This window comes from Rhinopithecus roxellana, chromosome 13 (genome assembly GCF_007565055.1).
Source record: "Rhinopithecus roxellana isolate Shanxi Qingling chromosome 13, ASM756505v1, whole genome shotgun sequence".
Lineage (NCBI taxonomy): Eukaryota > Metazoa > Chordata > Mammalia > Primates > Cercopithecidae > Rhinopithecus > Rhinopithecus roxellana.
The window spans coordinates 11,871,033-11,885,300 of record NC_044561.1 but is presented as its reverse complement, the minus strand read 5'-3'; the positions used below and the strand labels follow the sequence as shown (position 1 = coordinate 11,885,300).

General features: G+C 47.1%; 1 protein-coding gene across 4 annotated transcripts; it reads right to left on the bottom strand.

Annotated features, from left to right (window-relative positions):
* Nucleotides 1-836: 836 nt before the first annotated feature.
* LOC104671952 (beta-crystallin B2-like) lies at nt 837-13,580 on the bottom strand. 4 transcript variants are annotated; one of them, XM_030913937.1, is made up of 7 exons: nt 13,261-13,580; nt 11,286-11,331; nt 6,155-6,287; nt 4,703-4,845; nt 2,714-2,721; nt 2,472-2,612; nt 837-2,228 (listed from the first exon to the last, which is right to left on the bottom strand). In XM_030913937.1, exons 2-7 carry the CDS (start codon nt 11,303-11,305, stop codon nt 2,059-2,061), a joined length of 615 nt encoding a protein of 204 aa, XP_030769797.1. In that variant the 5' UTR covers nt 11,306-11,331; nt 13,261-13,580; the 3' UTR covers nt 837-2,058. The 4 variants fall into 4 exon arrangements, with proteins under 4 accessions (XP_030769797.1, XP_030769798.1, XP_030769800.1 ...); XM_030913938.1 differs by lacking the exon at nt 2,714-2,721 and having other exon boundaries at nt 2,084-2,228; XM_030913940.1 differs by lacking the exon at nt 837-2,228 and having other exon boundaries at nt 2,497-2,612; nt 2,714-2,743.
* Between the last annotated feature and the right edge of the window lie 688 nt (nt 13,581-14,268).

The following is a 14,268-nucleotide window of genomic DNA, read 5'->3' as shown; positions in this document are numbered from 1 at the left end:
AGTCCCCAGGAAGGCTGGAAGTCGAAGGTTAAGGCATTGGCAGGGTTGGGTCCCTTTGGAGGCTGCAAGTGACACTCGTTTCTCCCCTAGCTTCTGGTGGGTGGCAGGCAATCTGCGGCACTTCTTGCCTTGCAGAAACATCAACCCAGCATCATCTTCACATGACATTCTCCCTGTGTGCGTGGCTTTCTCCAAGTTTCCCGTTTTCATAGACACCAGTCACATTCCACTAGGGGCCCACCCTACTCCAGTATGATCCACTCTTAATATAACTAATTACATTTGGCCAGGCATGGTAGCTCACACCTGCAGTCACAGCACTTTGGGAGGCGGAGATGGGATGATTGCTTAAGACCAGGAGACCAGCCTGGGCAACCCAGTGAGTCCGCCCCCAACCCCCTCAATCTCTACATAAAATATTAGAAAGGTGTGGTCACGCACGTCTGTGGTCTCGGCTTCTCCAGAGCCTGAGGCAACAGGATCACTTGAAAGCCCACGAGTTGGAGGCTGCAGTGAGCTATGATTGTGCCACCACACTCCAGCCTGGACAGCAGAGACCGTAGCACTTCAAAACAATTGCACTTGCAATGACCCAGTTTACAAATAAGGTCACATTCTCTAAGGTACTAAGGATTAGGATTTCAGCATATGAATTTGGGGGGGTTCTCATTCAATCCATAATAATCACCATCGCTCTACTCTCAAAAACGATTACAATCCACCCCCACCCCCACAAGTGAGAGCTTCTAGGGGTAGAATCTATTACTTTGTATCCCTACTCTGCCCAGTTCCAGGAGTGAAATAGGCACTAAGTATCGGGTGAAGAATCAATGAAGAAATGGATGAGAGTAACATTTATTTACCATTTATTAGTTTCCACCTTTATGATAATCATTTTAACCACTTTAACAAGGTTTTCCACGTGCCCCCCCATCTCTGAGCATTCCAGCCACCACCGTGCCTTTGTGGAGTTTCTCAGAGCTACCAGGCTCCTCCCACCACAAGGCCCTTCACATGCCGCTCTCATCTGGGACGCTCTTCTTTAGCCTCTTTAGCCTTGCAACCTCTACTCTTCCTTGAGATCTCAGCTGGAGTCTTTTCCTGAAGGGAAGTAGCTCAGACTTGTGTGGATTCTGTTTTTTTAACTTTTAAGTTCGGGGGTACATGTGCAAATTTGTTATAAATTCGTGTCATGGGGGTTTGTTGTAGAGTATTTCATTACCCAGGTACTAAGCCAAGTATCCAAATAGGCACTCAGTAGGTACTGGTTGAAGAATGAATGAAGAAATAGATGACAGAAATTTATTGAGCACTTAACTGTTTTTTTCTAAGTTCTGGGATACATGTGCAGAACGTGCAGGTTTCTTACATAGGTATAAATGTACCATGGTGGTTTGCTGCACCCATCAACCCATCGTCTAGGTTTTAAGCCCTGCATGCATTTGGTATTTGTCCTAATGCTCTCTCCTTGTCCCCCAACCCGACAGGCCTGGGTGTGTGATGTTCCCCTCCCTGTGTCCATGTGTTCTCGTTTTTCAACTCCCACTTATGAGTGAGAACATGCGGTGTTTGGTTTTGTTCCTGTGAACTGCACGTGCAGTTCACAATAGGGTTTGCACTCCTATGAGAATCTAATGCCGCCGCTGGTCTGACAGCAGGCGGAGCTCAGGCTGTAATGCCCACCTCCTATTGTGCAACCCCCATTTCAGGCCATGGGAGGCCCAAGGGTTTGAGGGCCCCTGTTTTAGGGACCTCAACACTGACTACAAAGCAATAGTCGTTAACAATGTGGCAAGAGTGCAGGGATACACTGACTACAGGAACAAAAAAGACAGCCCATAAAATCACCCCACCTGTGGGGAAGGGGATAGAACAGCAAGGTGACTGTGCCGCAGTGCAGCAAATGGACTCCTTCATGAATTGACACTGGACTTCCAAAGAGAAAAAAAAAACAAAACTGAATCTCTACCATACACCATATACAAGAATCAGCTCCAGAAGGATTAAGAATGCAAATGTAAAGAGCAAATGTTTAAAAAGTTTAGAGAAATAAATGTATTAGAGAATTTCTTTGTGACTGGGGATTAGAAATAATTTCCTCAATGTTGGCCGGGCACAGTGGCTCACACCTGTAATCCCAGTACTTTGGGGGGCTGAGGCAGGCAGATCACAAATATTCAGGGATCCCGAGACCAGCCAGTCACTCAAGAGGGAACGGAATTGCAAGTCTGGTGAAGAAACAAAGGCTCAGAGAGGTTGGGCACTGTATCCAAGGTCACACAGCTAAGAGCTAAGCAGCTGCAGAACCGTAAGACTCCCTAAGGGTTCTGTTCCCCTACTCCTAGCCCAGATACTTGCCGATTCTTATTTCTATCACACACACACACGCGCGTGCGCACGCACATATACCCCAGCTGCCAGGGGAGATCAAAGACCCACAGCAGACAAGTTGTAAGTCATACTTTACTTACTCTCTGGGAGGTGTAGAGGGTTCCTGGGCAGCAGGCCTAGGTCCTGGGAAGGAGGCGTGGTGGGGAGGGCACCAGTTGGAGGAGTGGAAGGCGCCAACATTGGTACCACTGCATATCGCGGATGTGGCACATGGACTGTACCTGGGGGTGACATGCCCCAAAGTCACTGCTGTCCTTGTAGTCTCCCTTCTCCAGCAGGTTATTGCAGCCTGCGGTAGCCGGGGTACTGGTAGCCAACCCACCTGCAGGACTAGAGGTGAGGGGAGGGTGAACTGGGGGAACAGGAAGAGAAACGAGAGAAGCGAGGGGAGAGAGAGCATTCATAAACTACTAGGAAGGGTGAAGCCTCCCAACCACTGCCACTTCCCAGGGGTAAGCAGGACACCCTTTCCACCCCACCCTTCTAGCACTGAGCCTCTGCTTTCTTCCTTCTCTTGACAGGGAGCTCACTGCCTCCTGAAGCAAATTTTGACTGAAGGCCTGATACTGGGGTCAGAGCAAGGGGGTGGTATCTTAAGCTCACTGAAGTTTAGAATAAGCCAGGCCTTTGAACCATCTCCATCCACTCCCTATCCCACCTCCAAGCCCAGCTGCAAGGCCAAAATGTTGGGGGAGGTTCCAGGGGCCTTCTGATGAAAGAGGTTCCAGGGGCTACTTAATGAAAGTGCTGGTCTTCTCTCCAGAAAATGTCACACAGGCCTGGCCTGCAAGGACCTGCCTGGCCAGTCTCTGTGGACATCTCCAGCACTACCTTCGCATTCTTATGCTCCCACATCTCTGCATTCCAGCCGGTGACCTTTGTAGAGTTTCTCAGACCTACCAGGCTCCCCCAACACACACCACAGGGCCTTTGCACATGCTGCTCTTGTTGCCTGGGATGCCCTTCCTTGGCCTCTTTACCCCCACAATTCCTAACTGTTCCTTGAGATCTCAGCTCAAGAATCTTTTCTCCAAGGAAGTAGCTTAGATGCATGTGGATTCTTAACAGTTGCCCCTTCTAGACTGTTGGCTACACAGGGCAGAAGCCAAACCTCTTTCATCTCCTTCACCCTCGGCACCTAACACAATGCCTGGCATACGGCAGCACTGACAAACTGAATGAATCAATCAATGAATGAATGAAGGGAAAGAGGGAATGAAGGGGAACAGGAGCAGAGAACTTTGCATACCACTTTAGGAGTTTGACAAACCCCAAGAAGCCAGTATGTTTGGCTAAACTGGTTCTGTTGGGGGGAAAGAGCCTTAATTCGTAGCACTTGCTGATTTCTATGCTGTAAATGCACCCACTGTGGCTGGTTTCAAGCTACCAATGATTAGTCAACCAGTTCACACAAATTCTGAAAATGTAAGAGTCGGTTCCAGGCTGGGTGCGGTGGCTCACGCCTGTAATTCCAGCACTTTGGGAGGCCAAGGCGGGCAGATCTTGACGTCAAGAGTTTGAGACTAACCTGGCCAACACAGTGAAACCCCGTCTCTACTAAAAATGCAAAACATTAGCTGAGCTTGGTAGTGGGCACCTGTAATCCAAGCTACTTGGGAGGCTGAGGCAGGAGAATTGCTTGAACCTGGGAGGCGGAGGCTGCAGTGAGCGAAGATTGTTCTGTTGCACTCCAGCCCGGGCAACAGTGCAAGACTCCATTTCAACTTAAAAAAAAAAAAAAGTTCTTACAAGCTGGTATAAGCTGTTCAGCACACCGCTGCCCAAAGCTCATCTGTGGATCCCCATGGAATCCAAATTTTTTACCATGAGAAATCCCTCATTGCTGATGGCCATGGTCGATGTGCCCAGGAACTTCAATTCAGAGGGAAATGACACCTCCTGTTCCCAAACTTAGGGACACATGCGGTCAAAGGCAGCATGGGCTGGTCCTCCTGCTTCTCACAGGTTTCAGACTACTCAACTCATTCCTTCCCTCCTGCCTCAACCTAATCCTCCCCCTGCCTCAACTTGCCCCTCTGACATACGTGTCTTGCTCACTGGGGCTGAGGTAAAGGCCAAGGTTTCTCCACTCCAAAGGCCATTTCCCCAAAGGCAGCTCTAGGGAGAAATTCAGGGGCTGTAAGTCACCTGTGGGCAGAGAATTCCCATTTACTTTCCAGTGGGAAGCCAGAGGTCAGCAGAGAACACTGATGTGTGCAATATCACCAGTGTATACAGGGCAGAGCAGGACTTAGGACCCCGGAGTCTCAGTTCCTGGGGCAGGGTGAGCCAGGGCTGGCAATGCACTTACGTGCCACTCTGCACCCGCACAGATGACACCTTCTCCTGGTAGCCGTGGGCGTGGAAGCTGGGTACGTCGTCATCTATGATTTCCATCTTCTTCCTGGTGAAGTTGGAGTTTTCATAGAGGATGATCTTGTGCTCTTGGCTGTCCTATTGGCAGAGGATGTGGGGAAGTGAGTATGGGTGACGGGGCCCAGGGTTGGCCTTCCCACCCCAATGCTCATGCCCCAGAGTTGGGATCCTACATGTCCCACACATCACTCTCTGCCCAGTGCACCTACCACGTGTCTATGACAACTGCTGTTGGATCGCAGCCATTTGTTAAGTTTCTACTGGGCCATTTTCATGTAACAGACACTCTGAGATGCTACACTTTGGGGAATATTTGATTCTGAAATGTCATTTTTCCTATGCCTCAAGTTTCTCTTTTATAAATGGCAGCTATAATCTACCCACCCACTCACACGTGCACACACACACATGCACACACCCACATGCACACACCCACACATGCACACCCACACGTACACACATGCACAGGTTAACTGTGCCTCTAATAGGCACCTGAGATATTTTGATTTTTCTTCATTTCTACATCTCTTCCCATCCTCCTGTTCCTATGACATTTTCCTTAGCTATCTCATCTAATCCTTTAAACATAAAACCCTTATCCCTTAGACATAAAATCCTTTTATGCTATTTGGCAGATGAAAAAAGTGAGGCACAGAGGTCAAATGACGTGCTGAAGGCCACACAGCTGGGAGCAGCACAGCCAATATGGGAACCCACGTCTGTGGGGTGCAAAGTCCAGTGTTCTCCAACCTTCCAGTAGGTCCTGGGAGGAACCAGAACGGGCTTGGAGGGTTTGGGAGTGTAACTGAGCGGTGATGTGCCCTGTACCCTCCCTGACAGTTCACACACACACTAATAAGAATCAGGATCTCAGAAGCACTGAAAACTCACACTGGCACGAGTCTTGAAGAAGAGCTAAACCACCTTCTCCTCCAGTCCTGAACTCAGACTTTCTTGTATTTCTGATGGCTACCGGTTATTGAGCAATTACTCTGTGACGACAGTTGCCCAACCCTGCGGGGTGAGGGGCACCAACCACATAAAATAGAATGTGAATGCTGCCCTCTGGAGCATTTCATAATCTTGTGATTGGAGCCCCCTGGAGTTGCGCAGCGTGACAACCCTCAAGCTAATAAGCACATTGATATCTCAAGACAGTAGATACCAATATGCCCATTTTACAGATGAAGAAACTGAGGCTCAGGGAAGTAAAATGACTTTTGCAAGGTCACCCACCCAGTGAGGAGGTTCCTCACCAATCATAAGGGGCACAATGCTAGAGGGGCAGGCTCCTTCCTGGTCCTGGGACCTCCGGCTCCAAGGTGGCAGAGACAGAAAGTAGGATGATGGGCAGAGAGAGGAAGTAGGATGATGGCAGGGGGCTCACCACTTTGATGGGCCTCAGGGAGCTGAGGGAGTCTGTCCTCCGGCTGCTGGTCCACGAGTCCCAGCGGGGGTACTCGCCCTTCTCAAACACAAACTGCTCACCCTTGCAGTTGGCCTGTTCATAGTCCACCCAGCTGCCATGGAGACAGAGAGAAAGGGGGCAGGTCAGTTCCACTCCAAGCTTCCTATGGCAGGATCCTGGCTACTCACGTTGACCCCTGGGGTTCACTCTTGCCCAACCCGGCAAGATGTAGTAGCCCCACCCAAACCTTAGCACAGCGAATCGAAGTGCACAGTCCCCTCAGTTATCCAGAACTCAGTGCTATGCTGCCTTTAACCACCTGGAACACAGTTAAGAAATAAGAAGGCAGTCTAAATAACGGCCCGCAACAAATACCAATATATAGATGCCATGCACTAAAGCCAATAGTATACTGGTAAGTTAATGGCCAACTCTCAAAAAACAAAACAAAAATTAACACTCTTGATTTGCAGCATTTGCCAATTTCCATGGTGTAAATGCTCCCACTGTGGCAGATTTCAAGCTATCAATATGACACAGCTGCAAGTGGAGCTGGGGAGAGAGATGCACAGTCAGCCTTCACCACTGAGAACTGACCCCAGAACCCCTCGGTTGTGCCCAAACCCCTCTCTCTTTGGATCTGTTTCTTCTCTTGTCCCTGTTATTAGACTCTGCCCAAACTCTGTTTTTGTAGATCCACATTAGAAGAAAAATAGTACATTAAAAAGGGAAGGATGGCCTTCACGTTGGGCATGGCTAATAGAGGAAGGCAAAAAATAGGAGGAAAAAAAAACACAAATCTCAAAATGATTAACATTCTGGGGCCAGCCAGTGCAGAGGCAAACATTTCAGCAATGTGCAATAATGGCTGTTCAGAGGAATAATCTAAGTTATTAACAAAAGAGGAAATGTTTATTATCCTCTTTTGGAAGAGTAGTCTTGATCCAGCAATTATCCTTTAGCAATTGGTCCTTAGAAACAGTTGTCAAGGGGCTGGGCACCATGGCTTACGTCTATAATACCAGCACTCTGGGAAGCTGAGGCAGTGGATCACCTGAGGTCAGGAGTTCGAGACCAGTCTGGCCAACATGGTGAGACTCCATCTCTACTAAAACTACAAAAACACTGGCCAGGCATGGTGGCTCATGCATTTAATCCCAGCACTTTGAGAGGCTGAGACAGGTGAATCACAAAGTCAGGAGTTCGAGACCAGCCTGGCCAACGTAGTGAAACCCCATCTCTACTAAAATATACAAAAATTAGCTGGGCACAGTGGCAGGCACCTGTAATCCCAGTTACTCAGGAGGCTGACGCAGAAGAATCTCTTGAACCTGGGAGGCGGAGGTTGTAGTGAGCCAAGATCGCACCACTGCACTCCAGCCTGGGCAAGAATGAGATACTGTCTCAAAAATAGAAAAAGACATTCAAGTGCCCAACTGACATGAAAAAAGGCACAACCTCACTAATCAGTGAAATGCAACTCGGAAACACAATGAGATACCATCCCACACGGGTCAGATGGCCATTTTTCCAAAATTAAACCATGCTGGTGAGGCAGCAGAGGAAAGGGAACACTGCTACACTCTTGGGGAATGTGAAAAAGGTTCACACTGTGGAAAGCAGTGTAGATTCTCAAAGAACTTAAAACAGAACTACCATCAGACCCAGCAATTCCATTACTTGGTATCTACCCAAAGGACAATAAATCCTTCCATCAAAAAGACACATGCTCTCCTGCATTCATGGCCATGCCATTCACAAGAACAAAGACTTGGAAGCACCCTAGGTGACCAGCAACAGTGGATTTGATTTTTTTTTTTAATGTGGTACATACACACCACAAAACACTATGCAGCCATAAGAACACACAATCCTGTCCTAAGCAGCATGGATAGACCTGGGGGTTATTATGTTTAGCAAACCAAGGCAAGAACAGAAAACCAAACACTGCATGTTCTCACTATGAGTGGGAGCTAAACAGTGAATACATTTGAACATAAAGATGCAAACAATAGACACTGGGGACTATCAGATGAAAAAAGGAGGCAGAAAGGGGGTGCGGGTGGAAGAACCACCTGACTGCCACTTTGCTCACTGCTTGGGTGATGCGGTCAGTGACCACAAGCGTCAATGTCAAAGGTTCACATGTAACTAACCTGCAATTTAATCCAAATAAAAGAAAAGGAAAGAAACAGGGTTGCCCCGGGCACAGAGGCTCCTCCCTATAATCACAGCACTTTGGGAGGCTGAGGCAGGCAGATCACTTGAGACCAGGAGTTTGAGAGAAGTCCGGGCAATATGGCAAAACCCTACCTCTACAGAAAATACAAAAAATTAGTGGGGCATGGTGGTGCACACCTGTAGTCCCAGCTACTTGGGAGGTTAAGGAGGGAGGATCACTTAAGCATGGGAGGTTCAAGGCTGCAATGAGCCAAGATCGCACCACTGCACTGCAGCCTGAGTGACAGAGCAATAACCTGTCTTTAAAAAGTAAATAAATAATAGGATTAGGATATATTACAGACAGATAGGTGGATGATAGATAAAACCTACAGTTATCCAGGCAATCATGGACTGGCATAAACAGAGAAAGACAACTGAATGGACAAATAAAATGGCTTAACAATCTCTTTTTTTGGATGGGACACTGAAATCACTGCTAACAAATGCAAACGTAAACATGAGAGACTAAGTACAACATTAGAGCCTCTGCGCAGGAGGAAAAAATGAACCCAAAGAGAAGGCATCCTAGACCAGGCATGGTGGTGCGCGCCTGTAATCCCAGCTACTCAGGAGGCTGAGGGCACAGAATTGCTTGAACCTGGGAGGTGGAAGTTGCAGTCAGCTGAGATTGTACCACTGCACTCCAGCCTGGGTGACAGAGCAAGACTCCATCGGTGGGGAGGGGGCAGAGAAAAAACAAAAACAAAACCAGCATCACAAAGATGAGAAGTTTGGGGAAACATACAGCTGATAAGGCCTTGTTTTACAAAAGGCACAGGCTGCTAACACTAGTAACTAGCAAAAAACCTAAACGAAAGAGAACTAGTAACCGAACCAAAATTGGGCAAACAGCCTGAATAGATTTTTCAGCAAAGAAGACATAAGACTGACTATCTTTACAGAAACGTGGTTAACATTAACTACTCCTGCAAAAAGTGGAAATCAAAACCATACAAAGCATCTCTTATTTGAAATGAATATGAGAAATAAAAATACAAACACAAAAGCTGGTGTGAATTTCCAGGAAAAAAGAAGTGTTCATGGGAGGGTCAATTACTATATACACTATGGAAAGCAGTTGCAGATTCCTCAAAAATCTCAAAGTCCAATACTATATGATCTATTCATCCTACTACTAGCTATACAGTCAAAGCAAATCGGTATTTTGAAGAGACATCTGCCTTTCCATGTCTATTACATCACTATTCACAATAGCTAGGATGATGGAAGCCACCTACCTGTTCACCCACAGATGAAAGGATAAAGAAAATGTAGTACATATATACAATGATATACCCTTCGGCCATAAGAAAAAAAAAATGCAATTGTCATTTAGGGCAACACCAAGGAACCTAGAAAACAATCTGTTAAATAAGCCAAGCACAGAAAGACAGACACTGCATGACCTCACTTATGTTGAATCCAAAAACTTAACCTTCAAGAAGCAGAAAGTACAGGAGTGGTTTCCTGAGGCTGGGGAAGCAGGGGAGGATAAGAGGGACTGGTTATGGAAACAAAGTTACAGTTAGTTGGGAGGAACACATTCTAGTGTCCTGTTCCACAGCTGGGTGACTCTGGTTACAATATTGTATTTTTAAAAAAAAAAAAGCTAGAAGGGAACAAATTTGAGTGTTCTCACCACAAAGAAATAACACCTGTAGGAGGGAATAGTTATGCTAAGCACCCTGATTTGATCATCACCAAAAATACACATGTATCAAAATGTCCCAGATGAGGCTGGGCAAGGTGACTCATGTGTGTAATCCCAGCACCTTGGGAGATTGAGGTGGTCGGATTGCTTGAGGCCAGAAGTTTGAGACCAGCCTGGCCAACACGGCAAAACCCCGTCTCCACTAAAAAATACAAAAATTAGCTGGGCATGGTGGCACACACTTGCAATTCTAGCTACTAGGATGCCTGAGGCACAAAAATCACTTGAACCCGGAAGCCAAAGGTTGCAGTAAGCCAAGATCATGCCGCTGCACTCCAGCCTGGGCAACAGAGCAGGACTGTCTCCAAACAGAAACAAAAACAAGAGTCTCAGATGAGAAAAAAAAAAGTCCCAGGATACCCTCTGTTTATGTGCCTTATTATAGACAAAACATTTAAGAAGTATAAGTCCAGGTGCAGTGGCTCACGCCTTAATCCTAGCACTTTGGGGGGCCAAGGCAGGCAGGTCAGGAGGTCAGGAGATTGAGACCATCCTGGCCAACATGGTGAAACCCGTCTCTACTAAAAATACAAAAATTAGCTGGGCATGGTGGCGCACGCCTGTAGTCTTAGCTACTTGGGAGGCTGAGGCAGGAGGCTCACTTGAACCGAGGAGGCCGAGGTTGCAGTGAGCCGAAGTCATGCCATTGTGCTCTAGCCTCTTGACAGAGTGAGACTTCATCTTAAAAAAAAAAAGGGGGGGGGGTGGGGGGATGTGGGGGGCGGACTCGGTGGCTCACACCTATAATACCAGCACTTTGGGAGGCCAAGGCAGCTGGATCACAGGGTCTAGAGATAGAGACCATCCTGGCCAACATGATAAAACCCTGTCTCTACTAAAATACAAAAGAAAAAAAAAAAAAATCAGCTGGGCATGGTGGCACACGCCTATAGTTCCAGCTACTCAGGAGGCTGAGGCAGGGGAATCACTTGAACCCAGGAGGTGGAGGTTGCAGTGAGCCGAGATCACATGCACTCCAGCCTGGCAAAAGAGCAAGAGTCCGTCAAAAAAAAAAAAAAAAAAGAGTTTAAATACACAATGCTAATATTAACATGGAACCACAAAGAGTCCTGAACATCTAAGGAACCCTGAGAAATACAAACTAAGTTGGAGGACTCACAATTCCTGATATCAAATAGCGCTGCAAAGCTGTAGGTAGCCAATATTCCAATATACCTGGTCCTGTGATGCACCATGGTGCTCCAGCTTGGGTGAGAGTGACCTGTCTCAAAAAAGAAAAAGATTATGAGAAAATAGGAGGGAATCATAGAAGTGATAACTGGTTGTTATCAAACATGTACACAGAAAAAAAAAATACCAAATAGCATAAAAAATACACATCCAAACTGAAATCAGGCAGAAAACCTGAATTGACATCGCTGCAAAAATGACATAAAACGCACAAACATGTAAGAGAAAAGGTCCTCAACATTACTATTCATTAGAAAAGATGTACTCCATAACCACATCCAGGTACCATCCCACACCTACTGGAATGTTACTGAAAATATCTTAAAAATGTAAAAGAATGCTGGTGTGGATTTGGATACAGGGAAAATCTTATGCATTGTTGGTGTAAAGATAAATGAGGATATACACTATGGAAAAAAGTTGTAGACTAGGTGCGGTGGCGCAGGCCTGTAATTCCAGCACTTTGGGAGGCCAAGGCAGGCAGATCACCAGGTCAGATTAAGCCCATCGTGATAACACAGAGAAACCCCGTCTCTACTCAAAATACAAAAAATTAGCCGGGCGTGGTGGGCATATGCCTATAGTCCCAGCTACTCAGGAGGCTGAGGCAGGAAAATCACTTGAACCCGGGAGGCAAACACTGCAGCGAGCTGAGATCACACCACTGCACTCACTCTGGGCAACAGAGCGAGACTCCCTCTCAAAAAAAAAAAAAAAAAAAAAGTTGTAAATCCCTCAAAAAATTGAAAATGCAACTACCATACGATCTAGCAATTCCACTACTGGGTATATCTCCCAAAGCAAATGAAAACAGTATCAGAGATCATAAAGCCTCAATGGGGAATAGGAGAGTTTACTCATTAAATGGTTTTGAGAAAACTGATGTTTATATGAAAAAGAATGAAATAGGACCCTTCTGGTATACAATACATAAAAATCAACTCGAAATGGATTGAAGACCTAAACACAAGACCTGAAATTATAGATCATCAAACGTCTGTAAGAAAAAAGGGTGTAGGGGATGGTGGAGCACTTAAGCTTTGGAGCAACTTGCATCTAGGCTCACAGGCTGGAAACGCAAAAAGAAAAAACGAAAAAAAAAAAGCAGAGGGTAAAACCTCATCGAGAATGGAATGGCTTCTGAATATATCTTTTAAATTGGAAAAGCGAATCACAGGTAACAAAAGCAAAAACAACCACATGGGGCTCCATCCAACTGGAAAACTTGGGTACAGAAAATAATGAACCAAATGAAAAGGAATCCTACAAATGGGGAGAAAGTTTGGGGGAAGCATGAATCTCCTAAGGGATTGTTATAAAAAGCACGCAATACCTTCACAGTGCTCAACAGCAATAACAACTACAAGATCATCAACCCTGAAGTGGGCAGGGACCCAGCAGACATTTCTGCACAGGGGACATAACACTGAGCAGCATGGAGAGAACCAGGTGCTCAGCTTCCCCGTCACCAGGGACAAGTCCCCGTCAGGCTCGCACCCGGATGTACCTCCCCGCCCCGGTGGTCGTGACCAGAGGGACAGAAGGGGACACAGGCTTCCCTGAAGGCCAGGGGTGGGGGATGAAAGAGTCCCGATGTGTCCCGATGGCGCGAAGGCAAATTTAAAAATCCATCAAATCCTGGAGGCAGCTGGGATCTTTTTTCCTCCGTCTGAGGCCTGGACAGGAGGCAGCCAACACCCAGGCCTGGTCCCAACTCCCACCTGGGCCGGGCTTCCCCTTCCTCCTGGGGCTTTCCTCTCCCCGCATCTATATGGGACAGGTTCCCTCAGAAAAAGTCCTCAAACCCTAAAAATAACACAGTCTGCTACACTTGCACCCTCAAAAGCCCTCAGGGAACAAAACTAATGGTAAAATAAATACTAAAATACTAGAAAAGAGAAAAGCTGTGGAGAAAATGAGAATAAAGAGAAGGTTGGAGGAACCAACCTTCTGTACTCACCGTGTAGAAAACAATGCCCCGGAGAAGCTGAGTTGCACGCAGCTCCCACCTAACCAGTCAGGGCCACAGACAGGAGCTGTTTTCTCCCTAGGACAGGGCTCCAAGTCGTCCCCAAACCGCCGCGGTGCCCCCTGAAGCGCGTCCTGAAGGAACCGGAGCCGCTTTCCTACTCATTCCGGACGCCGCGCACTCCATGCAGTGTCGGCGGTGAGAACACGCATGCGCACCATGTGGGGCAGAAAAGGCTGTTTTAGCGTCCCCTGCCAGTCACAGTGCGGGATGACCAGCCTCAGGGCAGCATCACCCCAGGCCAGTCTAGGTAGGGTAGAAGGGTGCCTTGTGGGACACCAGAGAGCAGGAACTCCCCAACCTATGCATATGAACCTCCCCCTGTGAGGCTTGTTTTCCCCCGGGACAGGGTCTCACTTTGTCGCCCAGGATGAAGTGCAGTGGTGCAATCACGGTTCACAGCAGCCTCAACCTCCAGGACCCAAGTGATCCTCCCATCTCAACCTTCAAAGTAGCTACGAATCTGGTTGCTCCACTGTTGGGCGCATATGTATTCGGGGTAAGTCTTCTTGTGTGTGTATATGTGTGTGTGTGTGTGTGTGTGTGTGTGTGTGTGTGTGTGTGTGTGTGTGTGTGATGTAAATGGGAATTTACCCAACTGCTCACCTAATTGCAAGGCAAAGTCCACAGCAGGTCATCTGCAAGCTGGAGAATGAGAAAGCAGTAGCGTGGCTCCCAGGGGAACTAGCCATGGGGCTTTTATATGTCCAAAAGCCTCACAAAAATGGAAACTTTTACCACAGCTCCCAGTCTGAGGTCCAAGATTTGAGAATCCTTTGTGTTTCTCAAGTACCAGATTACAAAGGCCAAAATCATTGAGTTTCAAGTCCAAAGACAGGATAAGAAAAGGTGACCCTCTTCATGAGAGACGTAGTGAGTATGAAAAGGAAAGTCAAGCAAGCTGAATGTGCCCTCTTTTCTATCTTTGATCTAGCTCAG